Below are 27767 nucleotides of genomic sequence, written 5' to 3'. Positions count from 1 at the left end.
GTCGCGCGAGGAGGGGAAGAAGGTTCGGGTCCGTTAGCGTCGAGCAGACGGAGAAAGAGATACGCATTGACAGGGACAGGGGTGGGGACGACATACACCGGTCGCCAGGATTAGCTTCGGTTAATCCATTCAAGGATTAGGTTACAAGGACGCGATACTCGCGTGTGTGCTCGCGTATATCCTCGCGAAAATTAAAAACATCCAACAAGCGGAAGCACGTTAGAGAAAGGCAACAGCGAGATATCTCTGTGCTGTACCGACGATTTCCTTTCCGGAATGTTTCTTCCGTGACCGACGACTAGTTTCGCGAGGTCTTCGGCGTTTGTCCATTCGCAGTTACTGGTGAATTGTGGTTTTTGCGATCAAAGGATCTTCGAGGCGCGTGGTTAATTTTTCAAGCTGAATCAATGTTGTTTACAGCAGAAGTTGCACTGTGCTTGCCGTCGACTCTGTCGTAGCAGCTCTGGAGCGTCGCCGCCGGAACCAGTGTGCTGTTGCGGACGCTGAATACGTCGCACGACTCTTGGATTTTGTCGATACAAACTCTGTCTGCGACTAATTTACGAATTGGTTTACTGTCATTTTGAAATATTGTGTCGTTCAAGTGTCCCCTCTGTCTTTGTTCATTTTCGTCAAGGACAATTTTGACTCTTGTGCCACATCGCGAGGAAAACTGTTGTTGTGATGATCAGTGGATGTGATTTTACGTGATTCCGCGCTTAGCACGCAATTATGTGATTTTTCCCGAGATTTCGTACTTTTCCTTGGACGATATTCGCTATACCGTCTTGTAACTAGTGCAATAAAAGTTCTGTACATTGATGAGAAATGTGATTCAATCGTTTAACAGTGTGTGCAACCCGAGCAATGACATAATAGGATTGTCTGTTTTTCATATTATTTTTTCACCCTTTTTATAAGTTCGGTGAACGGTTTTAAATTTTCTTTACGAGTTAAGTAACAGCTCTACCTATTCACACTGCGTATGTATAACTTTAAATGAAATTTACAATATTAATAATAGAAAATATCGTTGGTATATCACTCGAGACGATATTTACAAGTAGTTTTTCAATTAGAGGATATAGCAAATTGAATTTATTTTGAAAAAATTATATGGTTTTGAGTTTGGAGAGGTATTCGGAGTGAATTAGTACATTCTATACGATAAAATCACAGACGGTCTCTGCGCGACTCTTTGTAGCTTTATCAGAGTTACTCGATCAATCAGCTTTCAGCTACCTTCTATGCTTTTTTTCCGGAAGAAATGATACATTTCCAGATAACGAGTGAAACGTGCACTATTGAGTTTGAGGTATCCAAGCTCTCTACGGTCCAGAACGTACGAGAAATTTCAGTTGATTTTTGCCACGCGAAATGTACTTTTTCCGCTCTTCTTTCTGGACGTTCGATCGTGAATCTCTTTCATTTCGTTCAATGAATATACTTTCGTGTTGAATCTGACTAGAACTTTGATAAGTGAACTTTACCAAAACAGATATATATTTCGAATACAGTCAGGCTTTCAGACTTGTTTGCAAAGTTTGTTCCCGAAGAAGGAAGGTATAGTGTTCCACAATTTACGCGTAAACTCGACGTTCGATGGAGAAATAAATATCTATAAACGCACCGATACGTTCAAAATCGTTAAAGAAGGTAACAGAGTACACGGAGTAAACTGTAAACTCAAGGGTGTAATTCACGAGTACGCATTTACCTTGATCTCGTTACAACGCAAAGAACAATAATTCATAACGACGCGACTCGTTGAAAATAAATAACTGTTGACAAGTAATGTCTGAAATTTGGAACTCGGAGAAAATCTTTTGATTCGCGAGAGTGTTTGCAATTAAAAAGCGGCCGTGATACCTCTGGGAGCCGTATTTAACTTTGCTTAACTAAGTTCTCGAATCGTGGACGTAGCGCCCGGGGGACCAGGGACCGACGAGAGCGTAATTTACGTTTTTCTCCGGCAGCTTTAGGGTTTTGTCGCGTGATATCGCGTGCTCGTTTCTCCTCGCTGGCACACGACCATGCGACATCTAAACGACGCTGCGTCCCTTTCATCATAAGCAGCAAATTAACCTGCAATCGTTATCTACCAGGTGCTAAACGACCGCTTGTTTCTTTTATTGCAGAGCGATTCGCGTTTCGGCGAAACTTCCGACGGAAGATGCGGTCTGTCGTTCACCTTGGTACGCGAGTGACGAGTTGAATAACGATAAATTACCGTCCCTGGCGGTCTCCCAATTTCTCCATCGTCTCAGCCACCACGGAGGGCAACAGCAGCAACATGTCTTATATAGCACTGGACTCCAACGCTTGGCAGGTTAGTGTTGAATCTGTCGACTAAAAATGATCGACAAAAATATTTGGTTCCGCTGGAAGCATCGGTTTCTAACGATTTTCCGATCGGTGTTTCCTTGTCTTTGGAAATTGGATGAATCCTGTTGTTGGACTGGGGTGTTAAGAGGAACGAGGATCCACCCATTGATGCAAATATAAAATTCTCATTGGTCCACCGTATGCCTGATAATTCTCTCCATGTTGCGGTCATTATCGTTTCGAATTAGCGAACCTTCATGCGCTGTCCATCGTTCCACATGCGATCCAGGAACGAGTTACCTTATATTACGCACTCGTAACACTGAAAAACGTCGAAAGCGAGCTTAGAGTAATTCGTACGCTTCGCAAAGAGACCTTGCGTGCTCGGTGCAAGAGCCGCATTGCTCCGAGATCGTAATCGCTTGGCGTTAATCGTCCACGGAGAGGCACGTTACAAAAATATTTATTGAAAACTTGCGAGAAGCGGGTAAATCATTGAAACCATTTGTCAGCTCGACCGAAACATTTCACTTTATTTCAATATAATTATAATTTTATATCTTTGGTGAATCTGAAAAGTTTCAGCGATAGAAATTTGTCATTTTAAAGTTATACTCAACTTTAATTTATTATTTAATTTTAAACTTGCGCACATGAAAAAACTTGCTGTATAAAAAAGGTAGTGTTTTAACGGTATTAATTTCATTTTTATGTTTACCGTTGAGTTAAAAAATTACAAAATTGGACAGAATTGCTACAATATCTACCGCATAAATTCTATACTGTTGCGTCATTTAGTGTTAATTGTTAGCTTAAATGGAAAGCTCGCAATATAGTTGTATATTTTAGCCGAATATACCAATTTGAATGATAACCATTTTGCACAATTTACCAAACTCACTTTTCAACAAAATCTATGTATATATACCTATAATAATTATTATACTATGTCTCCCAAAAGCAACATCGGTTTCGATTAATTAGTCAAATGCGCAGCTAGTTATTAGTTTTAAAAATATCTGGCGGTACGAAGAGGGACGGTGAAAAAAATAAAGTAGCAGAAGTTGGGTCATTAAAAGCATAAAAAGTGGCGTGAAGGATGGAAAAATAGTGGTATTACCGTTGGTCGTTAAAGCCCTTTTGATACAGTATGGCGTGCATAAACTTTCCCCCTCGGCGACTCAGGAAATCACATAGAGAAGCAGGAAATGTAAGATCTCCACAATAGCGCTCGACGGAAACAAGTTTAGGTATCCCCACATTGAATTAGGCTGTTGGCCAAGCTAGCTTTCGTCTATGATACACGATGCCAATGCAGAGACAGAGATCTCTGCATTGGCATCTACATAAAATCGCACCATAACCGGACACAGCACGGACATAGGAGAGAAATAGTTTCAAACTGCAGTCACTCCCCCGTGGTTAGCCAAATCTCTTTAAACGGTACATTCGTGGTATTCAATTTTAACGATGGTTAACCACTACCACCGTGATTTATATTAACTGAAAAATTGATATATCTCTGTGCCATTGAATCTAAATTTATTAACAGCTTCTATATATGCACGCCATGAATAAGAATGAAACGTAGCACGAAGCTGTAACAAAAAGAATGGCAAAAGTTGAAATATGAAAGACACCGGAGTGAAATAGTTGACAGCGTTTGAAGTATACACGTGTCTATATACGTATATACTGATAAAAGGATAACGAGCGAAGGTTTCAATTAAATTCGGAGAGTAATGAGAAACGAAAGAATAATAAGGAGCAAACGAGTCGCCGAGAATTTATATTGATAGAAATGTATATTGACAAATTGCCATAATAGAGGATATTGGGAAAAGGGAAGCAATAGCGAAAGCGAGAGTGGAAGCAAAAGCAAAAGATATGGGATGGCCGTGTAAACAGTATTTGCACATTTTCCAATAAAGTATGATCGGGTCGCGTGGCAAGGCAGAGTGGATGGTTGTGTCTTCGCTTGAAATAACAGAGGGGGTCCACGGCGTGTCGGAGGATTAATACTTTGCTCCCACGTGCAGCTTCGCCTCTCTGTCACCATAGATTAGGTATACGAGAGCACGCCATAGGAAAACCGCAAAACCGCACGGTATTCTACAGATAACCGTTTTCATAAAACCACAACGTTGCTTTCCATGTTGCACACGTGTGTATGTGTGTGTGTCATTGCGCATGGATATGTGCGAATGCGTGAAACTGAGACTTTGACGATAGAAATTCACCTTGGACTTTATTGCAATCATCCGTTACAGGACGAGGAGCGTCCTACAAAGAATTTCACTTTGACTGATAATACTCGATCGTTATCGGAATTTAAATGGCAGAGTTTAAGGAGGCAGAGTTGCGAATGAACAAATCTCGTAATTTTCGTGAGAATTGATTGAGTTGGTGGTTGGAGGAGAGGAGCGTTCGGATTACACACACGTGACTGCAGGACTGGAAGAGCAGGAGCCGTAGGACAGTACACAAGGCAGAACACGCACGTGTCTCCTTTAAGCATGAACTGTGTCGCGCGTGCAAGCCTCTTGACGTTAGCTTTCGTGTCTCTAGCATATTTGTCTTGCCCGATCCTCTCGACTTTCGCGCTCGTGTTCACGCGCTGCACACAGCTCATCTTGGTCTCCAGCAGCGGATGCACCCGGAAAATTTGCAGACGTCGTTAATATTTCAACCACCTCCGATGCTCGCTTATGTTACCTACCTACATATATGACAATATTCATATTTCATCCGAATCCTCGAAAACCTTTCATACACGGATATAAATATAATATTTCAACAAATATTTTCACTCTCGCGATCCTTTTCTTCAAATTACACAAAAGTAGAAAAATTCTCTCAAATTATAACGACCGAAGAGCGTACGTCGTTGTAGGCTTTTCAATCAACAATACTCCTGGTGTAAATAAATCTTTCCAATATTTACCTTGCGTCGTGTCGTATTACATCGAAATACAATATAGCGTTTTATACATTTTGCTTTGCTGCTCTAATTAAATTCCCGCTGTTTGGTTACTCAAGATACGAAATCAGATACTTAAATTACCCATTACACGATACTTTTAATTGGACGATTTAATTTTTGCAGCCGGTATGCACAAAGTTCTCTTCGATCTACATTCTTTTATATTCTTGTGAATTAACGTGGAATTTATAAGTCATTTTTACAAATCTCTTTAATATATTTGCTGAAATATATAATATAAATTAAACATTGGAAAGTTGATAAAACATTCATAAATGTTGATAATAATGGATCAGCACTGCAGCAAGTTATTCGCTATTAATGATATTTTCCACGAGTATATATATATATATACCTACCCGAACAAGCGATAATGTATTTTATTTTACAAAGGCGGTCGGTTCTAATCTTATCCCGATAGGGCCGATGGTTAATCGCTCTTTGGCTCGTTTATTCTACGCGTAATTACTCTCGAGTTATTTGTCGTTCCACCTTCGCCTAATACATGATTCACTGTTTTGCATCGTAGACAGGAGGAAGGCAGGCAGGCAGGCGGGAGAGTAGGAACAGTTGGTGGCTACATCAAAAACCCGTCGCACTTCAAAGTTGTCCGATCGGCGAGCGTGTAATGGTGAACGTTATATACATGCGCGCGGAGGCCAGGCGGACGGAGGATTCGTTTGGAGAATGAGCGCGGTGTAATAGGGGGGAAGAAGAAAGGAGAAGAAGGGTGAATGAAAAATAAATGATAGGCGAATTAGCGTAATCGTGTGATGGTTTGCAAGGGAGATACCGTACTACGAGTCAGGATGAAGGTTTGGTGAAGCAATAAGGGGGGGGGGGGGGACAAATCGTATTTCGATTTCATTTTAACCGGAAACGCCGGTTGGTATATATGGGGGATCAAGGAGTCATTGCTCTGTAAGAATAAAACCATCGATCCTATATGTATATAGCAGTTTCAGTATTCCAAGCTGTTCTTTTGCGAGACTTATCGTTTCCACAGAAATGACGTTCAAAGCAATCGAATGAAATTGCTGTATTAAAGTTTGTTGTACTGTGAAGGATATTGCTTACCGATGCATGTACATACGTGCGTGTATGCAAAGATTTTATCGTAGAAATTACTCGTAGAATGTAGAAAAACAGCATAGTAAAGAGAGAGAGAGAGATGGTTAGTCACAGTTGTGCGAGCAGTAACTAACTTGAGGCAGAGTAAACAGTAGAGGTGCATAAAGGGTTAAATAAAAGATGGTTCTCGGTGATGCATAGGAGAACGCGTGCCAAACCATATACGATCCCTCTCTATCGCGTGGTTAACCGAGTGACAATGCAGAATGAGGTCCATTGTTGCGTCCTGCACAGGACACAAAAGCCACTATGGCACTTTATTCCTGCACTATTACCTACCAAGCTTAAAATCTCGCGAATTCTAGAATAACACATGCTAAACCTAATAAACTGACCATCCTTCGCTTCGCTTTCACTTTTACCCACTTTCAACTAATTAGTCGATATAACAATATTAATTTCCTCAACTATATACTTCAGGCAAATATTCTGCAAGGTTAAATTTAATTGTAGCTACAAAGTGTATGGCGTTTGTAATTAATTGTAAAAATTGTTTGCATTTATCCATGGAAATCTGTAGGTTATAATAATAAATAAATAACAAAAGTTGAATTTCAGTTAAAAGAGATTAATCGATATAGAGGAAATTTCCAAATGAAGTCTCTAGGGTGCTTTTATTGATAAAAAAAAAAAAAAAAAAAATGCGAGCAGGATTGGAGAACGAAGTAGCAGATGGCAAGACCTTTGATAATAATAATTTTTCTCGGCCGTTTTCATTTGACATGGCCGTCACGGAGAACGCATTGTGATCAGTCAAGCAACGTCGGCTTGTGTTTTAGTCTTTAATCCGTTCTGCTTCCAGTGATTAAGTCTCAAGACTAGAAAGAAAAAGAGAGAAAAAGGGTGGCGGGTCGAATGCGAAGCGAGCTGGTAAGTATGTGGGTGGTTGAGAGGTTGGAAGAGTGGGGGAGTATATAGGGATGGTCGAGGGGGGAGGGGGTGGAGGCGAGGGGTAGAATAGGCACTGGTTGTACGCGATGACATATTCCTTTGTTCTACCCTTTTGCGGAAGACAGCGTAGCGCGAGTAATATTTGCGAGCGGAAAGAGAAATAATGACTAGTCCAGTGTTCAACTAATATTTGCTTGCAACTTTTCCGAGATTTTTTTCCTCCTTTTTCTGCAAGAACCTTCCCGCTTTGTTGGCACGCTTTTCGACAGACAGGACGCTGAAGATGGCGGCCTGCTTTTCGCAACGTTGGACTACTAGAAGCCTCCTGCTACTGCAATTTATTCTACGCCGCACTCTGGCACGAAAGAAAAAAGAAACATCCAAGGTGTCAACGGGCTTCCTTCAGCAAAATACCCCCCCGGAGCACCGAGATAAGATTTACTTACCCGCCTCATTCTTCTCTCTGTCCAAGTGGATCTTTTACTTTTCGTGTATTTGCATAACCTACTCCTTTTTCGCGTGCTTTACCTCGCTTAATGCGAAGAATCTTAACGTTACTCGTTCCCCTGAAGAGTGCTCTCTGTAGTTTTTTTTTTCTGTCAACATCGTGCCATGTTTCGGGGTTGAATATATATATTTTATCAAGCACCGAAATTTCGTCGTATAAATTCACGAATTTTCGTTCATTCGATATATGTAGCGGCGTAGATTCGGAAAGTACACATTTGAATAGGGGAGCAGGGCATCGGCTTCACCCCGTATATACTATATATATCTGGTTAGAGGTCCCAGTTTTTGGAGGGTGGCAAAGAGAGAGAAAGAGAGAGATTGGTCGCGATGGCTGTGACGATGGTGGTGGTGATAGTGTTGGTAGTGGTGGTGAAATCGAGTTAGCCAAATTAACCATGAAATAGACTCTCCCCGCCCTAGTGTCTGTCTATCTCGTCAGTCGCTCGTGCCGTTAGCATCGCTCCACGACCACTAACCAAAGCTAACCGGTCCCGTAGGGCCTTTGGGGCCACTGCACACAAAATTGAACCTTCGCCATTAAGAGAGTACGACGAAAAGCTTGCATACACGACGTGTTAATTTTCTTAATTAACCGCATCATCCTCCACCATAATAGAAACTTTGCTGGAGATTATTTTCTTGTATACCCCCTGCCATTCACCATTTTATAATCGTTCGATTAATAAAAGAACGATTTTCTTTTTGCTTCGATCGATCGAGTTTACAGAAACTTTTTTTGGCACAACGATTTGTAATGCAGCACATCTACCATAGAGTGATTCATGAGTACGATGATCCCATTGACAAATAAGAAGGACGCGGACCAACCTCTTTCTCATTAGCGGCACTTTGAACCAACCCGCCCACGTTATGACAAACTAGATTAATTTTCTGTTCAAATGGAACCGCCCTCTTCATAATAAAAGTTTTATTGTGATATTTCAGCCATCAAGGTCTTCTTTATCGTCTTTGCAGAGCAAATTTAAAATTTATGATAGGCAGATACACATGGAGCGATTAAAATTAGATTTAGCTCGAAAACTGTCTTCCTCTTTTTTGCATGGTGCATTTTTCGCCATTTAGAAACGTAGAATTATCCTACGTGGAGGAGCTGAGGGTGGAAGGATTGCCATTGCTTGGGATAGGTCATATTTTTCTGTTTAAAAGTAAGAGAAGGTGCGAGACTGGGACTTGGAGAGAGTTTTCATAGTAAAAATCAGATCCGGTTAAAAATATTCAAAAGAGGGAGCAGTGGTTGGAGAGGGGTTTATAACTCACGTCAGGCAGGTAATTAGCCGCTTTTGCCCAGCTGTAATGGATCCGCTAAGCCACTAAGCGAGACCCTTAACTTATTTAAATGAACTGGTAACCCATGTCCATGTCCAGCGTGAGCCAGACACGAGGCAATATAGAAAAACCATTTATAAGGGCACTATTCTGGAGAGAGATGCCTAGCTGTACTTTCTTTTCCTTTTGCTACACTTTTCGACTCGGCAACCACGGCAGATCTATTTTTTCGCACTGACAGATGCGTGCCAGCATATACAATGAGTCCGGTTAAGTAAGTTTCATTACTTTCGGAATTTCTTAATGGTTTCGTACAACGCTGATTGCATGAATAATAATTAATACTTACCGAACCAACGTCATCATTTTTTTCTTTCGCTATTTTTTAACCCTCCCATGTAAATTTAACATTCGACTAATTTTCAATCGGAAAAAGATAGTATGGGTGGCTGTGGAAAATATTGAAAAAAAAAAGAAGAATTTAGTTGCAGTGAGAGAGGAGAGAAAAAAGGTGCCTTGATTTGTTTTCGATGGAATTTAGAGAAGCGCTCGCTAAAGGGCGAATATTGATTTTATGTGTCGGCTGTAAAAGTGTGATTTGAATTTTGATTGCGGCTTGGGAGAGATCGCGTAACAGGATAGTGCACGCTTTGCCAGACGCACAAGGACCCTTGAAGCAGCGCTTACTCGGCCGGAAAATTGAAGGAATATACGTTTTAAAGCGTCAAACTCGAAGGTCCAGTGATGGAGTGTCACGAGTACTTCCCTAAAAGGGAGAATCATGCTTATATTGCATAAAATTCTGTTTGTGCAAAATAAATCTCTCGATACACGGTATACATACATATATATATATATATATATATATATATATATACGAACCTACATACAATCAGGGAAAAATGTAGCTAGCGCGAATTCATTTATTCTCATCCGAAAGTCTCTTTCGCGTGTGAAATTTAGATCGATGCGTCTTCGCAAAGTACGTCATTAATATTACAAAATTGAACGTTACTTCTGTCGAGAATAGGAAAAAAGAATATAAGAAATATAAAAAAAAACTTTTACTACGTAGGCGTGCTCGCTAGCCAAAGCATTTCAGTTTGATTACAATCTTCTTCTGCGCATAATTTCATAATGATACGAGGGCACAGATTTTATCATAAAAACATGCTAATTCCAATTTTGTCGTAACCGTGGATGACTATAATTTGAGCAACCTTAAAAATAGGTATTAAAATATCATCATAGGTCGTTTCCAGGTATCGCGACGCGTAGTACTCATTTTCTATTGTCAACTCACACACTCTGGTGGATTCCCTGTCCTAGCACCGCGATCGCTTTGATAAAGGTTCAAAGATGCATCGAAGCGACGGATAATTCACGTGAAAGAGTTTGATGTGCAATAAATACGTGAAAATTCTCAAAGGGGTATATTGAAATGGGTCTCTCGCGGACACGACGGTGATGGATCTGTATTAAGGATCGGGATGTAGTATGCAGAGGTATACGTGCATGTGTAAAAGGGCATTAGACGCGTGAACCAGCCGTTTCAACGTAAAATGCAGACACGATCGCTTTTTGGACGCATGCTTATATGGTTCGAGCGAGGCAGAGCTATATAGCAATGTTGATAGGTCCTCTCTCTCTCTCTCTCTCTCTCTCTCTCTCTAGGCTCCGCAGCTAACGTCTCGCGGTTCCAATTAGTTCTGAACGTCCGATGGCATCGTGTGTGCTCCTATATAGTCTTCTCGTGTCCGTCTCCTTGAAAGCCGTCCATCCGGCCGTTTGTCTGTCGGTTCGTACGTCCTTCCATCCTTTCATCCATCCGTCCGTCGTGGTGCCGTTTGCGAGTCCTTCGCTGCCTCTTGCCTCTGCTTCATTAAGAAACGGTAATGCGTTTTGCTTCTCTTGTTGTTTCAGCTCTCCCCCACTCTCTTTCGGAACGGAACGAGCTACGGACTCTTTTAATAATTCCGCAGCACGCTCAGAGATTTATTATTTTCGGACTACGTTGCTGGATAAGTCCATATGGCTGACGCTTTTGCTCGTTTACCTTTTGTACCGCCTCTCTCCCTCACTCCTGTTATATCCCCACCTCCTTATTCCACCCCCTTACATCCAAAGCTTCCTAACTAACCAACTTCAAGCTACTTCACTTTTTTAAAACAAAATTTATACTGTCCATTAAGAATGATTCAAGAATCCTCTTATCTACACTTAATTAGTTTAATATTTTTCTAGTGGCCAGAAATATCGACACTCGAATATTGTGCGATTCGAGAGTGTGCATCGAGCTGCGATTATCTGTTATTAAAGATTGTTATTGTATATAAGAGATTATTGAACTTTGTTCGACGATAAAATATTTTAGGTACCAGAAAAGAGAGGGTTTATTCGAAAGACGAGAGAGTGGGAATGGAAGTAATAAGACTGAGATGTGCAGCGAATATTGCGTTTTAAGAGAACGGGAATGGTTCGATATCGGTGAGACTTGCTCCTCTTGTTTGGTTATAATTCTTGAGGGACGTATAGGTATAAGCATATTCCACTCTTGTGATTTAACGAGGTGTGGTGTCGGTTATACTATAAACGGTACATCGAGGCCCCTATAAACCAAACGGGCGAGCCGGTAAATTAGGAACTCAGAGACCTCTCGCAGGAAGCCCCTAAAAATACAATTAACAGGTCGTTTAACGTGTATACCTGCGGTGGAGGTCAATATTTTCGAGGATGGACCTTATTTTTGCTCTTGCAAAACGAATAAGCTGTCTTCGCGGTCTTTTACCTTTCTCCAATCCTTCCCACTTTCTATTTTTTCTCTACCGTTCACTTAGATTTGCCAAGGAAAAGAAAACAATGTAGAAATATACTCTTTATAAGTCTGTAAGATCAGTGCATAGGTGTGTATTTGGGCACTACGTATCAATTATATACTCTTTTATCTATAAAATTCTTTTATGGAACACGCCAAGCGTTTTTATTCTTATATTACCCGTATGCATACTAATTTATATGTCTTGCATAGTTTAAATGCCACTTTTGTAGTGTCGGCAGTGGGTACAACAATTCCCGATAAATCATTTCAAGGATCTTTAGCTTAATGAGTTTTTAGTGGTGGGTTTCAGCAGTCGTGATTCATTTTGTTTTTTAATCAATTCATTAACGCTGCGCACCTTTTCGTTCAGCCAGCTACTATATACTAGGACCAGTTTTAATATTCGATCAGCCTGCTGTAGTTTTACGAAATCGCATTCGCGAAAATCGTTCAGTCAACATGACTCGTTGATTAGCTGCTTTCAGTAATATCATTTTTTCAGTACAAATTTTGTCGTTTTTCTATCAGTATTATTATTACGTATTTGATATCAATAGTAGCATCGGTTTTTGAAAATAGTGTTTGGTATCGATAAGCCATATGCTACAAAAAGAATAAAATAACATTCTAGAAAATTTAAGCTTCAGAGAATCGATAAATATCTCTGTTATATAAACAAGTTATTTTTAAAACCTCTTAACAGCATGTTTGACTTTCTTGTGCTTTTGTTATTTTTTAAATTCGTTTTTGCAGAGTTTTTGCGAGTTGAAAGGGGTTGTTTATTATGAAACGCGAATCAAATCAAATTTAGAAACGCGAGGCATTATTTTCATCTCTTTTCTGCTTGAATATTTATAAACATGGAGGAAATATTGTGTATATAGAGTTAAGTAGCATTTGGCTGAAAACTGAAATGGAGCCCGGTAAGATTTTGAGATAAATACGTTTGGTTCCAGCTAGGGAGAGGTGAGGCGTAGTGAGTCGAGAGGGAGGATTAGGAGGGTTGAAGAAAAAAGCAGAGGTGTTGGTGTTGTGGCCCTGCGGGATACGACCCCCGTGGAGAGCACGTGACTCCCGTAAGAGCCTCCGTTTGAAGGAATCACACCTTCTTCAAGGCTTAAACCATTTAGTCCAACATTGTTCACCTTTCCCGCAGAGAAATTGCTTAAGAATGAACCTTAAAACTGTCGGACAGCTGAAACCTTTTCTGTCATAACATATCTATTTGTTTCATCCACTATATCTAATTTATCATCCAAATTTTGCTAGATTCATAAAGACGCGATCATCGATTCTCTTGGAATTTACTATTATGCAACTGCTTTGTTCTTTTTTCATGATTTAGAGTTTTTTGATATTGTGAAAAGCATACAAAAAATAATTAGACGAATAAGAGAGTAGTTTTGGGATGGTTGCTTAGGCTGAAAAGGTGGGAAAGGCTGGAATAAAGAGAGAAATATAGGTAAGGGTAGACAAGGAAAGATTAGGTGTATCTTGAAACATGGCAAAGGCGCGAACGCGTCGAAAGACGGATCTATTAAGGATCGGGCTTGTGGCTGCGGTACGGGCTTAGCCCTGTAATTAACCGGTAGCTCCTTTACTCTCGCGGGCACGCGCGCAAGCGAGACTGAAGCATAAAGAGACAAAGAGAGAGACAAAGAGAGAGAGAGAGAGAGAGAGAGAGAGAGAGAGAGAGAGAGAGAGAGAGAGAGAGAGAGAGAGAGAATAGGCAACTTTAGCAGTTTAACGATCTGTTTTTATCGGAAACTTATTGGTTATTTTTAAGCTGGGAGAAGCCGCAGGTACAGTGCCCTGAAGGGCCAAACTCATTCTTGAATACGGAAACCCCAAAAGATCACCATTTTGTCCGGACGGAACGTAAATTCGTCACGAACCACTGGTTTTCGACCAATAACCTTTATTCCGACCACCAACCGTTTACAAAGTGCAAAACCGATATCTTCGCATTCAACAATTATCTTGATTAGTTCCTTATCTATCAAGTACTCTGGGAATCCAGTTTTAATTAAGAATCCCGCGATAAGTGCTAAATATTGTCGTGAATCATTGGGCAAATTATTGTAGATAAGACGTATTAATTAAAAAAATGTATAAATTAGTCAATCAAGTTAATTATTTGATGCTAAATAAATATTTGTTTGCAAATAGCAAATTAGATCATAGATTAATAAATACTTGAGATTAGAATAAATAGCTAATTGGAGAGTGAATATTCCTAACATTTTCCAAGTGCCAATTTTCTCAATACTATGTGTTTTTCTTTTAAATATAATATTTTTGTATAAAGAGAAGTTTATATTTAGTTTTTAATTACACAGGTTAAAAATGAGTTAATCTGTGTATTATCAGTAACAAAATTATTAATGAAGTTTTGTAGTTGCAATTTAACTTACACGATATTACATTGCTTTCTTGACAAAAATAACAGTCACATATAATGTTTGGAATCTTCAATCTTCGATTCTCGTTTTAGAAAGATAATGGGTATATATTGAATATTTCAGATATTAAAAATGTATCTTTCTTTTCCGTGATTTAATCGAGATCTTGAAAACTTTTTGTTCAAAATACATGTAAAGGGAAACATGTGTGTGAATATTAATTTATTTATATATATGTTTAACTCTTTTCTACAAGAGTTAGATGTAGCAGCGGCAAACATTATTTCTGATCGATTTGAAAGATAACTTATAATTTTAGAATTTATTTCTTATCTTCCTGAAACGATAAGCTACATCTTCTAAAACTATTCTTAGGTGTTCTTGATTTTTTTGACTAAATTTACCATTCGTAATCAAATCTTTACTTAGTACCAAATTATTCTTTGCTATTATTAAATTAAACAGTTTTTTGATTAATATTAAATAATATTTCACTCAATGTAGCTTTTACATTTACTAAGATGCAAAATTAAGTGTCAGAACCAATTTGTTCTCATTTTTAAACGATATTTTTTAAATGTGTTTCTATTGTGATATTCGCCGAGCCTGAAAGGGCTAATTTATCTTGCCATTTGGAGCTGCAGGCCAATATTTTTCTATCCTTCATCCATATATATTTAATAATCATCACTGAGAATAGATTTCATAAACTTGCAGTGAGAATATAATATAACTTTGCTATGCATGTGGCGACATTTAATTTATTTAATTCATTTATCAAAATTGATCTGAAATTATCAGTGTGATAAAAAAGAAAATGATCAGATCACAACAATTCGGTACGTTCAAATACTAAAGTTATCATAAACCTTTTTTTCAGGTCGTTTTCAACGCGACCTCGTTCTGTTTCTTACAATTCCCATTACAGTGGGTCATCGGCTTGAGTCATTTGATCTTAATCAGATTAGTTGCTGCTGGCTAATTTAGTTTTCGAAATCAATAATTTTTTATACACTGTATCTATCGACTAGCAACCATCAATTAAGAGGAATTCATACTATAATTTTTTCAAATAATGTTAAATTTGATTGTTCGAACGTTTATTAATTACCATGAAAAACGCCACTTAAAAAAATAGTCTCTATACATTATTTCGAATATTCAATCATTAATATAAACGATGGATAATACTATAACACCAATATAGCGCGTACACGTAATATGGAATAATAACACAATCAAATTTATTGATAAATTCCCAATCTGAATGTCCATTTAGCAGAAAAGTAACCGTTCAATTAACAAATCATCGAAGGATGGATTCCAAAATTGGTTTTCATTCTTAAAAAAGTGTATAAAACGATAGAATAAATTACGTTTTCACGAATTGAATGTTAAAAATTGAAGGCCGAATTTTGCAATGAGAGTAAAGAGCAATTAGGTAGCGTGCTTTGCCGGTTAACGAGACTCGTTGAATCAATAACAGTCCACACGGATTACCATCATCCATCATCCGTCGGTGCTCCTACCTTTCACAACGCGTGATTTATACTTTTGATACTGTAAATGAGGTCTAGCCGTAACAAAACGTGGGAGGAGTATGAAGTATCATGAATTTAGCTTCGCACGTGGCTGTAGCGAGAGTAGACCTTTGTTCGGTAAGCTTAGAGCGCACTCGTGGTTCCGTTGTTTATCAGTCGATGTTATTAAACGCGCGCTACGTTTAAGCCTGCTGAAGCCTCCTCGTCATCTCAAGTGCACCCATACTACTACTCGAAGCGCGTGCCCATCGATTCGAAGGCCACAAGTGGTCTAGGCCATGCACCACCTCTCATTATCAAGGCCTGCCTTTTCATTAATTATATGACTAACCTTTTCCGTTTTATCACTTTGACTCGTTAGTATATTCAAATGTAAACAATAGAATATATATATATATATATATATATATATATAGTAAATGACGGTACGATGGTGCTACAAGTGCAAATATAAAATAAAAATGTCAGGAAAATCTTGAGAATCTGTATATATGAATTTTTATTGGGATAAACTGGTATATTTGTAGAGGGAGTAAAATATAAGAGATTGCTCGAAGAGATGGAATAAGAAAAAAATGGAAAGTTTGCTAATAAGAAAGTGGTGTACTCGGTAAACGGGGGATCAAACTACTGCTTCCTGCCTTCGATGGTTCCAGTTATAGGAGGGGTTAAGATTATACGTAATTAACGCTGTAACCACCGGTCTGCGCCAAATTAGATTATTTTTTCAGGCAACATTTCAATCAGGCCTTCAACGTCCCCCTGAGCGATATCGAAAGATTCGACCCTGCAATTACACAGTTAATTAAATCAAACTCACTGCCACATCGATCGACTATTACGTATCGAGAACAATCGTTAATTTTTAATATAAGCGCTAAATTGCATTGAAAATAAGCTTATCTTGAAAATAACCGAAGAGCATATATTGCCATTAAAATCCTGATTTTACAGGTGCAGATAAATGGGAATTTTGTAATAAATTGTGCGAAGAGGGAAAATTGTACAAGAGTTGGCGCAGGATCGATTCTGCTTGCTAATTGGTCGCAGTTTTCAGGAGCAATCGGTATCGTTTGCACACGATATAATTTTTCATGGCGAAGCGTTGCAGGGACCGATATTGGGTATAAAGGTGCGCGACGCTTCCGGCACTGGATGACCCCATCAGTTTTTCTCGCAAAAGCTTTTGCCGACAATGCTCTCGGTTCTCACTGCTCGAACCTCGAGGGCTGCTCGAAGGAGCAAACACGATGCTTAATTATTTTCGACAGGCCGCGATTCGGGCTAGAAAGTCCGTAAGGGATAGCCGAAGGAGAGGGTCTTTTTGCTTCGTGCCACGTGGCCGACGCGTGCCCCTCCCCCTCACTCTCTCTCTCTCTCTCTCTCTCTTTTCCTCTGTTGCATGGCAATAGCCCAACTTATTCTTATCTACAATCCCGTCCCTCTTAATTCGCAAAATCGACCTGTCATTTCAACAATTCAACGGTGCCACTCTAGACCCTAACGAAAAAAACAATCACCGATTGCTCGACTCACGCTGAGGCCACATTTTCAAATCCTAATGTCCTATATATATATATAATAAGTTCTTTAATTTATTAAAACAATTTATCAATAATATTTAATTAAATTCGAGTCCATATTAAAAAAGCAACAAATTAATTATACATACCGATAGCCGTATGATTTTCTCAAGCGAGTGTTTGCAATTGGATATCCTTAGGACTACAGACACCATCCCATACGGAAAATCCAGACAATATGTCTTTCTATGCAATTTTAGCCGGTGGGAGTAATTAAGCGGCATCTTCTTTTCTCATCCATGCATGGGACACGCGAAGCTTCGTTAACGTTTCGCCGCGAGCTGCGAGCCAATAAAGATCGTTAAGGACACCCGGAAATGGAAAGTTTCGATATTTACGAGCTTCGCTAACGGCCGTGGCCGTTAGAAGCCTTTAAGGGAGCCACGCGGCCACGGCAAATCTTAGGGAAATGGTTCATACTCCGATCTTTCTCTTAATGAAGCGCATGAAGAATGAGACGATACACGGCTATCTGTATCGGTGTCGTTTCTCTTCTCCCAAGCGCCTCGGAGAAAACCATTTTGCTACGCACTCGAATTGCTCGCCCTTTATGTTTTCCAACGCGAAAAACAATACGACTCTACGTTACAACTCGACGTTCTAATATTCATACACGCTCCGGCCAATAAACTCCTGAGCGCTTCATCCATCATCTCCCTATCTGCGATCGAACATCAGCTGAAAATCTCCCGGTGTACTTACCGCTAATATAGCGATGCCACGAGATTATCGTATTATTCTATTATCGATGATTGAACTGTTCCGACGCTGAAAACTCATTTTCAAACTAAAAGCCACGCTCTACACTGGTCCTTGTGCGAGTTAATATGGTATATAACTTATATGTACATGTATATTAAAAACGAGACGTGCATTAGTGATAATTTTTTTTTTTTTTTGGGAGATCCTGGCGAACAGCGGTATCTATCCGCACAGTTAACAATAAGTACAAAGAATCCCAATTTTTCGAATGTTTATCTCGCAGCGAGATGTGATCGTGGTGTAAGGGATTCGGGACAGTTGCACTTTTACCGATAACAATTAATAAGAGTTACGTTAACTGCAGGTTTAAACCGTGGAGATCAAAAGCGTGACTGCAATCTCTTCCTTTATTACCGAGCACATACACATATGCATTCACGAGCAAAGTAAGAAAATCTGATGGATGAACGAAGGAATGATCGTATATATAGGAAAGTACAGACGAAGGAATGAAGGAATTATATAGAGGAAGACGAGAGTCCGTTAAATGGTTAAACGGACGAAGAAGAAGCGATGTGAGGGGGGGGGGGGGAGAGTGAGAGAGAATTGAACGAACGGATAGGCGAAGGAAGGAACAAAAGAAGGAAAGAAGAAAGGATGGTAAGCGCAAATCTGAAGCGCCCGCGGCGCGAATATCTCGCAGCGAACATTTTTGCGCACGACCGGCCGCAGGTGTTTCTATACTCCTATAACGGCCAGCCGCCCCTTAATTCTCTCCCGCCCCACGCTTAATCGAGATTGCAACAATGCTGCAAGTGAGCTCGTCCTTTCCACACGATAACCGATCCTGAAAACTCCCCTGAATCCTCCGAAATTAGCACACCAACATAATCGTATCTGCACTCACCTATCAAATTCTTTCCCTGCATCTGCAAATGCAACTTTTTGCCAAATGATAACGAGAACTTATCCCACTTGTCACGATTCTCCGCTTTCCTAGATAAAAAAGCTCGTGTACATACATATATATATATATATATATAGTAATATTATAGTTGGAATTGTTCTTCATCATTAAGGCGAGCAGTCGTTATTAAGCGAGGAGATTAATTCGTAAGACGCGTTGGTAGCTGCATTAAGTTATAGAGAAGGAGGTTATATTTGAGACGCGTTGCAAGATTGTTCGATTTGCGCTGCGATATGTTAATGAGACAAAGCATTTTCTTAGAGAGTTACCCAATGAATTATTTAATCATATAAAATGTTCGAAAATATGGTGCATATCCTTGTCTCGAGGGTGGATCGAGGCTCGTACGCCGAGCTGATTGCTCGGGGCTGATAGATGTTGGCTAATTATGTGGCCGAGAAGTCCTGACTGCGGCTGGCCAAGAAGAGCAACCTCTCCCTCCCCTCCTCCCCTCTCTCGACCTCTCATGTTCCTGTCCTAAACGACCACCCATTGACAATCAAATCTCTCTCGAAAATTTCATCATCAGCGAACGATCACTGTCTCGCTTCTTTTTTCAACCATTCGATAATATTCTCAAATTCTAACTCGTATACGATAAACACAAAAAACCTTTGGTTTGTGCCGTGCATTTGAAAAACTCGCATCATCTTGTATCTCGCTTTTGTATACGGTCTATAACGCTTCGTGCACATAGCAGCTGTGTTTTAAACGATTAGTCAAATAAATGCCTCGGGTTATACTTGTAACAATTGCATTTATGAGATATAGTTTGTCGATAAACTCATAAAGAATCGTCCACCCCCATTTTGAGTAATGCACGTTGCATTATCCTCTTGGACATGGTAGGGTATAATCCTGTCAAAAAGATTCTATTGGGTGAAACATTCCTAAAAGAGTAAAATTACGATTTTAGCACAGTAGACGTGGCTATTTGAACAAATTTACAGATTTACACGATATATATATATATATATATACGTTGATAAGAAAAGGAAGAATGGAGGAAATTTGGCACACAAACAGGATTATCGGTGAAGGAATTATTATCATTTATCCTGCAGTGGTCGAGGAGAGGAGTAAATTCTTCTTACGAATTCCTCGAGGTCCTTTGGAGACCGACAGGGGGGAGTAACAGCGATGTGGCGCCGCAATCGTGATCCTCGAAAGTCTTGGGAGGATGGTGGGGGCGGCGTTGGTTTCTTGCTTCGTCCGTTCCTTGGTTCCTTCGTTGTTTGGTCCGTCCATTCGGTGGTACTGGCCCTGTAATTGGACCCAAACTCTTAGCTGCGCTCGGCCAGCCAAAGATTATACACCCGCATGTCCCGAGGGCCCAGCGCCAAACGCTCTTGTGTGATATATTATGCTGCAGATACCTGTATCTGATTCACGAGGTAAAGTCGACGCGCGGCGTAAGCGGAGTAACTTTTTCGATCGAGCCTAACTACGACGTTCTTCCCAAGTTGCCTCGCCTCGCCTCGCCTCGCCTCGCCTCGCCTTACCTCGCCTATGCCCAGACTAGTCCTCGCCACCTCTGCGTATAGTCGTTAAACGTCGTCGTAAAACCTACTCGTCTCTTCTAACTCCTATCTCTCAAATACCTATACTCTGTTTTCTTAAATTCTTTCTCCTGTAAATAATGCTCTATCGACTTATCGTTGTTGGAAAATGTATACACTCCGTGGCATAATTTATTCCTACGCTCTCTCCTCTTTTCATCGGTTTTCCTCGGAGCTTCGCGAATTTTAACACAAAAGAGTAACGTTTGCTCACAATGGTTCTCGTCTCCGTTTAATTCGTCGAAATCTCGCAGCTGCCTGGATGTTTGGGGTGTTCCCTTGTTTTTTGTAGGAAGAGCAGGAGAGACTGGGGCGACTGTAGTCGCAGATCGAGACGTATAATCGTGTTAATATGTCCAACAGCAGTGAGCGATAGGGATTCGTGACATGCCGACATCTGTGCGGTGTCCAATTCTACGAAAGAAAGCGTAAAATGGTTTTGTTCGATGCTTATAATTCTTTTCTCTCGGGGCATGCAGCTTGGCTGTAATACAAAGCAACGCATAATGCCACGCCAGGGAGAACGTCTTACTGTATTAACCGCTTTGCACCCACGGGTGCGTTAAGTCGATGGCGACGCTGATGTTGTATACTGAGAGACGACGAAACACACTGTCAATTATAAAGTCGTAAAATTGTAATAATAACATTGCGAACACTTTTTCGAAATAATTTAACGCCTAATGATTGGCATAACGCAGAAGCCTCTTTGATCATAAATATTGAGAAGAAACAGGTGCGTTTTATTGTTAATCGTATTAAAATATAGCAATTTGTAAGACCGCGATGAGTCTTAATAAATTGTTAATCTTATGAAAATAATATCGACGTAACGTAACGCCTTAGTAGCTGCGAAGCGATTAATTAAAATATACATTCGGATTTTTGATAGAAATGTACATAGGCGTAGTATTGTAAAAGCGTAACTGCTCTGTAAACTATATATGTATATAGATGATGGGTGTTTTATTAACGCACACTAGTATACCACGAGTTAATGCATGCCTAAGTACCACCGTGTCATTTATCCCTCACCTTCCTATAATCGTGGCCTCAAATGCGATCTCAACGTTAACGAGCAGGTGAAACCTTTCCCACTGGGGGAAAAAAAAGCTCAAAGTACACACACCCCCATATAAGATATTCTATGAAAATGAATAATTGTTTTTAAACATTTCTCTCTCTTTCTCTCTTTTGATATAATCGGTTTTCACTTCAACATCTGTTTATAATAACATTTATAGCATCATCTTTAAACAAAATTATATATACAAGAACTGTAGAACTATTTTTAGTCGAATGACATTCTAAACAATATTAATAAAAGATTGAAATTTTTTAATAATTTATTCAATTTGAGGTATGCTGAATAATAACCTGTCGCAATTACAAGCGAATGGAAAGAAGAATGATGAAACTAGATTAAGAGTGAAGAGAAAATTGTAGCATAGAAGAGAAGCATGTGGTGTCATGGCGTACTTAACGTTCATGGTAATCGCCATTTGCAATCCACCATAAAGGATGGAACGAGTAGGGACGACGGTTTCGTATGCATGGACAAAACGGGATACGCATTGACGCTTGCGGTGTCGCGACTTTATAATTAAAGTAACTATGAAATAGCAAGTTTCCATTATGGAAAAGGGTCGCACCACGTTTGATCGTGTGTGCGTATATGCGAACAACGTATGAAGAATACAGGGTATTTAGAACCACTGTCGGTAGTAAGGATTTCGATGATGCACTTTTATCACTAAAAATTTATTCTCTTTATTATACATATGATTTTTTTTTTCAATCCCGTTGGTCATCCTATAATAATTCCAATGACATTTTTTTAATGAATTTCTTAGTTTGGAAGAATATTCAAACAAAAATTTTAATTCAATTTTACCGGGATAAGAAATAAGGTTAGATAAGTTATTGTACTGAAAAAACCGATACTAAAGAATACGGAACAAGCAGAAGTGAGCAGCTAGCAGGGAGGGAATGAACGTCTACTCGTTGCCGGACTCTGCACAGCGTGTTTATGAAGAGAGAGAGAGAGAGAGAGAGAGGATAAAAAGTCGAGAGAGCCTTTACTCGCGCACTCCTTGATGTAGCCACGCCCGTGGCGGATTCCTCATACGTAACTCGTGCAGTGGCTCTCTCTGGCTCAACTCTCTACTCTACCAAACTCCGTTCTCCGTCTTCTTCCCCTCCCCTTCCCCCTCCCCTTTTTCCTACTCCTTCTCCCACGCCGCGCACTCTAAGATTACCGACGCGCTGCTTTTATTGCAATTGAATACCCCCTCCTTCATCCTACCAACCTACATCCAACCCCCTTGCACCCCCATTGCAATATATCCTCCTCCTCTTCTTCTTCCTCAGCTTTCTCTACCCTTCTCAATCTACCTGCAATCGTCTTTGGTCTCTCTATAACGGCGTCATCCAACCTATATAGTATGTACACCTTGCCCTCCCCCCCTTCTAGCCTCTTTTTCTTTTCTCTTATACTTCTTGTTCAATCATTAAGATTTTTCTTTCAGTCACCCTCTCAAATTTACACCTGTATAATTTTTTCTACACCACCCCTATCAAATTTTTCTCCCTCCTCGTTTTTAGTTACTTTACTCCTCCATTTCTTCACAATCATTTCTACCCCTTTGACTTTGTCATTCAAGCTATCCACCTCATATCCCTTCATGATATGCACTCTGTCTCTCTTTACTCATACCTCTTATCTTCTCTCTTATTGAATCGTTAAAAATCATTGTTTTCAGTTATCCTTGAACACACTATATATACCTAACTAATGTTCCCTGCAACTTTATTTTTCATTTAAAACGACTGATCTGTTTTCTATGACTTTTAATTCTCGAATTTGTCGTGTTTCATCCGACTCTTTATCCTTGCACTCACTAAGCCATTACACGTTTCGCTCTGGGTTACACCCCAACCCCCCTCGTTTATCTCTCCACACTACTCTATCCATTCTCATCTCTTTCATTGACTGTAACTCACGCACGGCCTGCGGCTCATTAAAGCAGTGCCTCCTTGATCCCTTAATTGCAAGATGGCGACTGCACCTTGCATATAGCTTCAACTGAGAATCTATACGCCTTATGGCTCGCTTTATATTTTTCTTCTCCTATATATATATATTTTTCTGGTCCCTTAGCCTTTTTTGCCAAAAAATTATAAAAAATGTTGAACGCAAGAAGGCTTCTTTATTTGTCCATTAAGCAACGTGGTTTATTGATGTCCATGCGAAAACCAAGAATTCTATTTTTATTTGTAAATTTGCTTGGAGAGATAATGAAACGATTGAAGCATTTTTATAACGATATTATATCAATTGCACACGGTACAGTCTTGATCATACTGGTACTCGAGCCATGGGAAATATGACATTATATGATTCCGCTACTGACTATTCATACGTATTACGTTATAAATTGCAGTTATTGATTGAATTAGAAAATTTCGAAAGTAATACTGTGAAATCGATTTTAAGTGTTATCCTTGTCTTCTCGACATTTGAACTCTTGCCGATTATCCAGTGAAAGTATGTAATCGAGAAAGTACTTTGGGATTCGTCTCTCTCGGCCTGTTATTTCACACAAATATACGGCGGAAGAGTTTGCTAATTCATCACGATTTGGTTGCGCGTGAACTAATTTCCCATGATTATTCTCTTTCCTAGTCATTGCGCGTTAATACCAATGACTGTACTTAAAATCACGCAACTATTTATCTTGTCAGATTGAACGAACCAATTTCAATTGATCCGCTAATTCTCTATTGTACATTTACTAGGATTGGCAATCAATGCTGTGGAAGAAAAACAAATTTCACTAGACACAAATAATACTGTAAGAGATACTGGAGTATATAGAGGAAACGTCTTAAAATGGCTTACATCCATTAACGAGTGTCGTTACACGCCTAAAACAGATTTTACTACAAGCGTTACATGCAGTTTGATCGATCAGAACTTTCTATTTGTATCAATTATATCCATTATATAAGAGCCTGGAATATTTCAGCATGTTATTTGTATCTTTTACGAAGAAAGTAAACGATGCCTCGTGGCACGACGATGAATATTCGGCGAGGGTGTGGAAGAGGGCCAAGTTAGCTGTATATACATATGCATGAAGCTTGTACACTTGACAGATTTTGTATGAAATTAGGAATGTTAGGTTTAGCTTTGAAATGACTCTTTCGATAAAAATTAAGCTTCTCTCTTATATTTTAAAAATGCTTAATTTGATAGTTCCTTCAACTTTGTCGAATCAAATAAAAAGTTTCTTTACACTCCTCAAAATACATTATAAATAATAAGGATTCCACGCGAATACCAAGTATATATAGATATAAATAAAAATAGGAAAAAATGGCAATAGACAAATTAGAGGGACCATTGATGTCGATGGGTGTCCCGGAGGTTCCGGGTATTGTACTCGAGCGGATTCGCCCGAAGGGCGCGGCTTCTTCAGGTTGCTGACGTCCTACTGCGCGGCCCACGCCGACTGCCGCTCATCGACATCCCGACAGCCCCAGGACTCCAATCCGCAGAGTCGTTCTTCGCGATCCTTTCCGGTTTTGGCGCGACTTCCTCCCCATCCCGAGCGTTTGCATCCATTTCCATATCTCTCCCTCAGTACGTTGCTGCTTCAGTTCGAGCATCCTCCCTCGGTACACGCAGCAAGAGAATCATCCTTGCACCTTCCAAGAGAATCTGCAATGGCCATGCAGCAGTCCCGCTCCCTTCTTTTGGTTTGCGTGGCGTGGGCGTGCGTGCCTTCACTTTGGCCAGTAATCGTATGTAAATCGTATAGGAGATCTCTCCCGTAGTGGTCGCGCGACCGCTTTGCTTCGTGTCTGATGAGTGGGGGATGAGGCAAGGTAGAGGAATAACAGGAGGAGAGGTTGAGCGGAATCTGCCGCGCGGAGAGATGGACCGTGCAGCTTCTTACCCCCCGGCAAATTCGGAGGATAGCCGCGTGCGTTGCTCATAAACAAATTATCCGGACTCAAGGGTCGAAGGTCTATTGAACCGAGGCGATCCGTTCTCCGTTCTCATTTACATAGTTAGCCCTCGAGCTGCAGATGCCCCACACCCTGCCAGCTCGCCTGCCTGCCATCCAGTCTGCCTGACTGCCCGCGTCTTCCTCGCTACATCCCGAAACAACTTGTATTCTCTTCTTCTTCTTCTTCTTCTTCATCTTCGTATTCGCCTTCTTCTGCTTCTTATTCTCCCACTTACCTACCACCCTGTGTTGCTGCACTTACTACTCCTGCGAAAGGTACAATTCTGATACTCCATGTCCTTCCACCGATTCCATGTTTCTACTCCGAGCAAACCACCCCTCTGCTAATACTGCTACAACATGCCATCACGCAAGCTCTCTTGCTTTTCGTCTCCCATGACTCTGCGCGTTGTTGTAGCTTCGTCAAATTCGAGTCTCTACATCTCATTCAAACTGAGTCTCTACTATTATCACTACTCACTGCAAAAAGTTACAATTATCTGTCTATACCATCTATCTAGTCGACTATAACATGTACCTTCCTGACAGCTTTACGAAGAATACACGCGAATCTTTTCAGTAAAATTTGTCCTCGCAGAGTTATTTAATTTTTATCATTTCTGTGGTGGAGAATGAGTTGATATTACGTAGACGACGGTAAATATCTAGTTGCAATTATAAAGAAACTTTTAAATTAAGAAAGCTTTTTCGTGACAGATTGCAAATTAAAAGCCTGAAGATATCTGTTTTACTAGAAGAATGCTTGCGTTTGCTATTAATCGAGATGAACTACTGGTTTCTTTTACAAGATTATCCGGGAAGGTTTTATTCTACTTCATTTTTACTTTTCTATACTATCTCTTATTTCTGAAACAAAATTAAGATATGTTATTAATTATCGTATAATAATACATTTTTAAGGCTTCGAATTTGATTTACTTTGCAATTTTTTATGAGAAGCATAATGAGTCAATGAATATATAATGCAAATTGAACGCAACTTTAATACAAATGTACATAAAAAGCAGTAAAAGCAACTATTGGTCGAAAGTGTTAATTAGCTAACTGCTGAGCTAACTAAAAATTTTATATCGCATGCAGTTGACCAAAACAAATGAACGATGAATCATTAAAATTTGAATGAGCTACGAACGTATAGAGTATACATATAATAAAATCTCGCGTGGTTCGTTAAGAGTTCAGAATATCCATTATGAGTTCAGTTATAATGAAAGAAAAAGTAGAAAAGTTTTGAGGAGAAATCTTAAAATAGTAAAACAATTTTACTGAAATAATACATAATTTGTCAATCATACAGTACCAATGAGTAGTAAGTTGACTTCCTCCAAGCATATAATGATAATAAAAAGTAAACCAGAAACATTGGGAGAAATAATCTGGGGGCAGGGGATCTGGGTCTCAATTTAAGAATGAATCAGACCGTAGAAAGAATCAATAGAAAGAGCATGGATAGCTTAGAGATAAAATTTATGAGTGAAAAGTGAAAAGAAGAAAGAGATAGATCTCACTGTTGACTGGCGGGCAACTTGCATGCTTGCAGGTTCGAGTTGGACAAGGTTGAGATGAGCGGGCCTCTTCCCCCACCCCTATTGGCAGGGCCCAACGGGCAATATGCTTCCGCGCGCGCCAGCGAGACGTAGATGAGGATGTGGGCAGAGGGAAGGAGGGAGGGAGGGGGGATAGAGCAAGTAAATTCCCGGAGAGGGGGGTGGGGGAATCCCCTTTATTGTTGACTCGGTCGAATCCGTGGCCGTGGGCAGCGTGGGTGGGGGCGCGTCTCAGAAGCGACTGCGGTGGCGAGTAAAGAGGGGGAAGAGTATGGGCCTGTGCAATGTCGGGGAGGGGGTACCGAAGAGTCCCGGGGCCCATAAGTGGAAAGGGAATAAATTGGTGGGGAGAAGGAGGAATATAGAGAGAGGAGGGTGAAGTCCCCTCTCCGGGCCGCCCTCGCCACCCTCACCGCGTGATTGCTCCCCTCGGGCGGGCATCGCGTGTCAGGCCCCTCTTACGCACCACCCTTCGACCGCACTTC

At 40.1% G+C, this 27767-nt stretch overlaps 1 protein-coding gene across 1 annotated transcript in view; it reads left to right on the top strand.

Annotated features, from left to right (window-relative positions):
• Positions 1-299: 299 nt before the first annotated feature.
• Positions 300-27767, top strand: part of TfAP-2 (transcription factor AP-2) — a 139507-nt gene continuing 112039 nt past the window's right edge. Inside the window, exons 1-2 of the mRNA XM_066739127.1 lie at positions 300-983; positions 2139-2329. Of these exons, the coding sequence (XP_066595224.1) occupies positions 2294-2329 (36 nt within the window). The 5' untranslated portion in view covers positions 300-983; positions 2139-2293. The remainder of the gene's footprint in view (positions 984-2138; positions 2330-27767) is intronic.

The sequence above is a fragment of the Prorops nasuta genome, unplaced genomic scaffold (assembly GCF_024137725.1).
Source record: "Prorops nasuta isolate Cenicafe-Biocafe unplaced genomic scaffold, Cenicafe_Pnas_1.2 PNAS00019, whole genome shotgun sequence".
NCBI classification, from domain to species: Eukaryota; Metazoa; Arthropoda; class Insecta; order Hymenoptera; family Bethylidae; genus Prorops; species Prorops nasuta.
The sequence above is the reverse complement of the archived record's forward strand: the minus strand, read 5'-3'. Positions and strand labels throughout refer to the sequence as shown.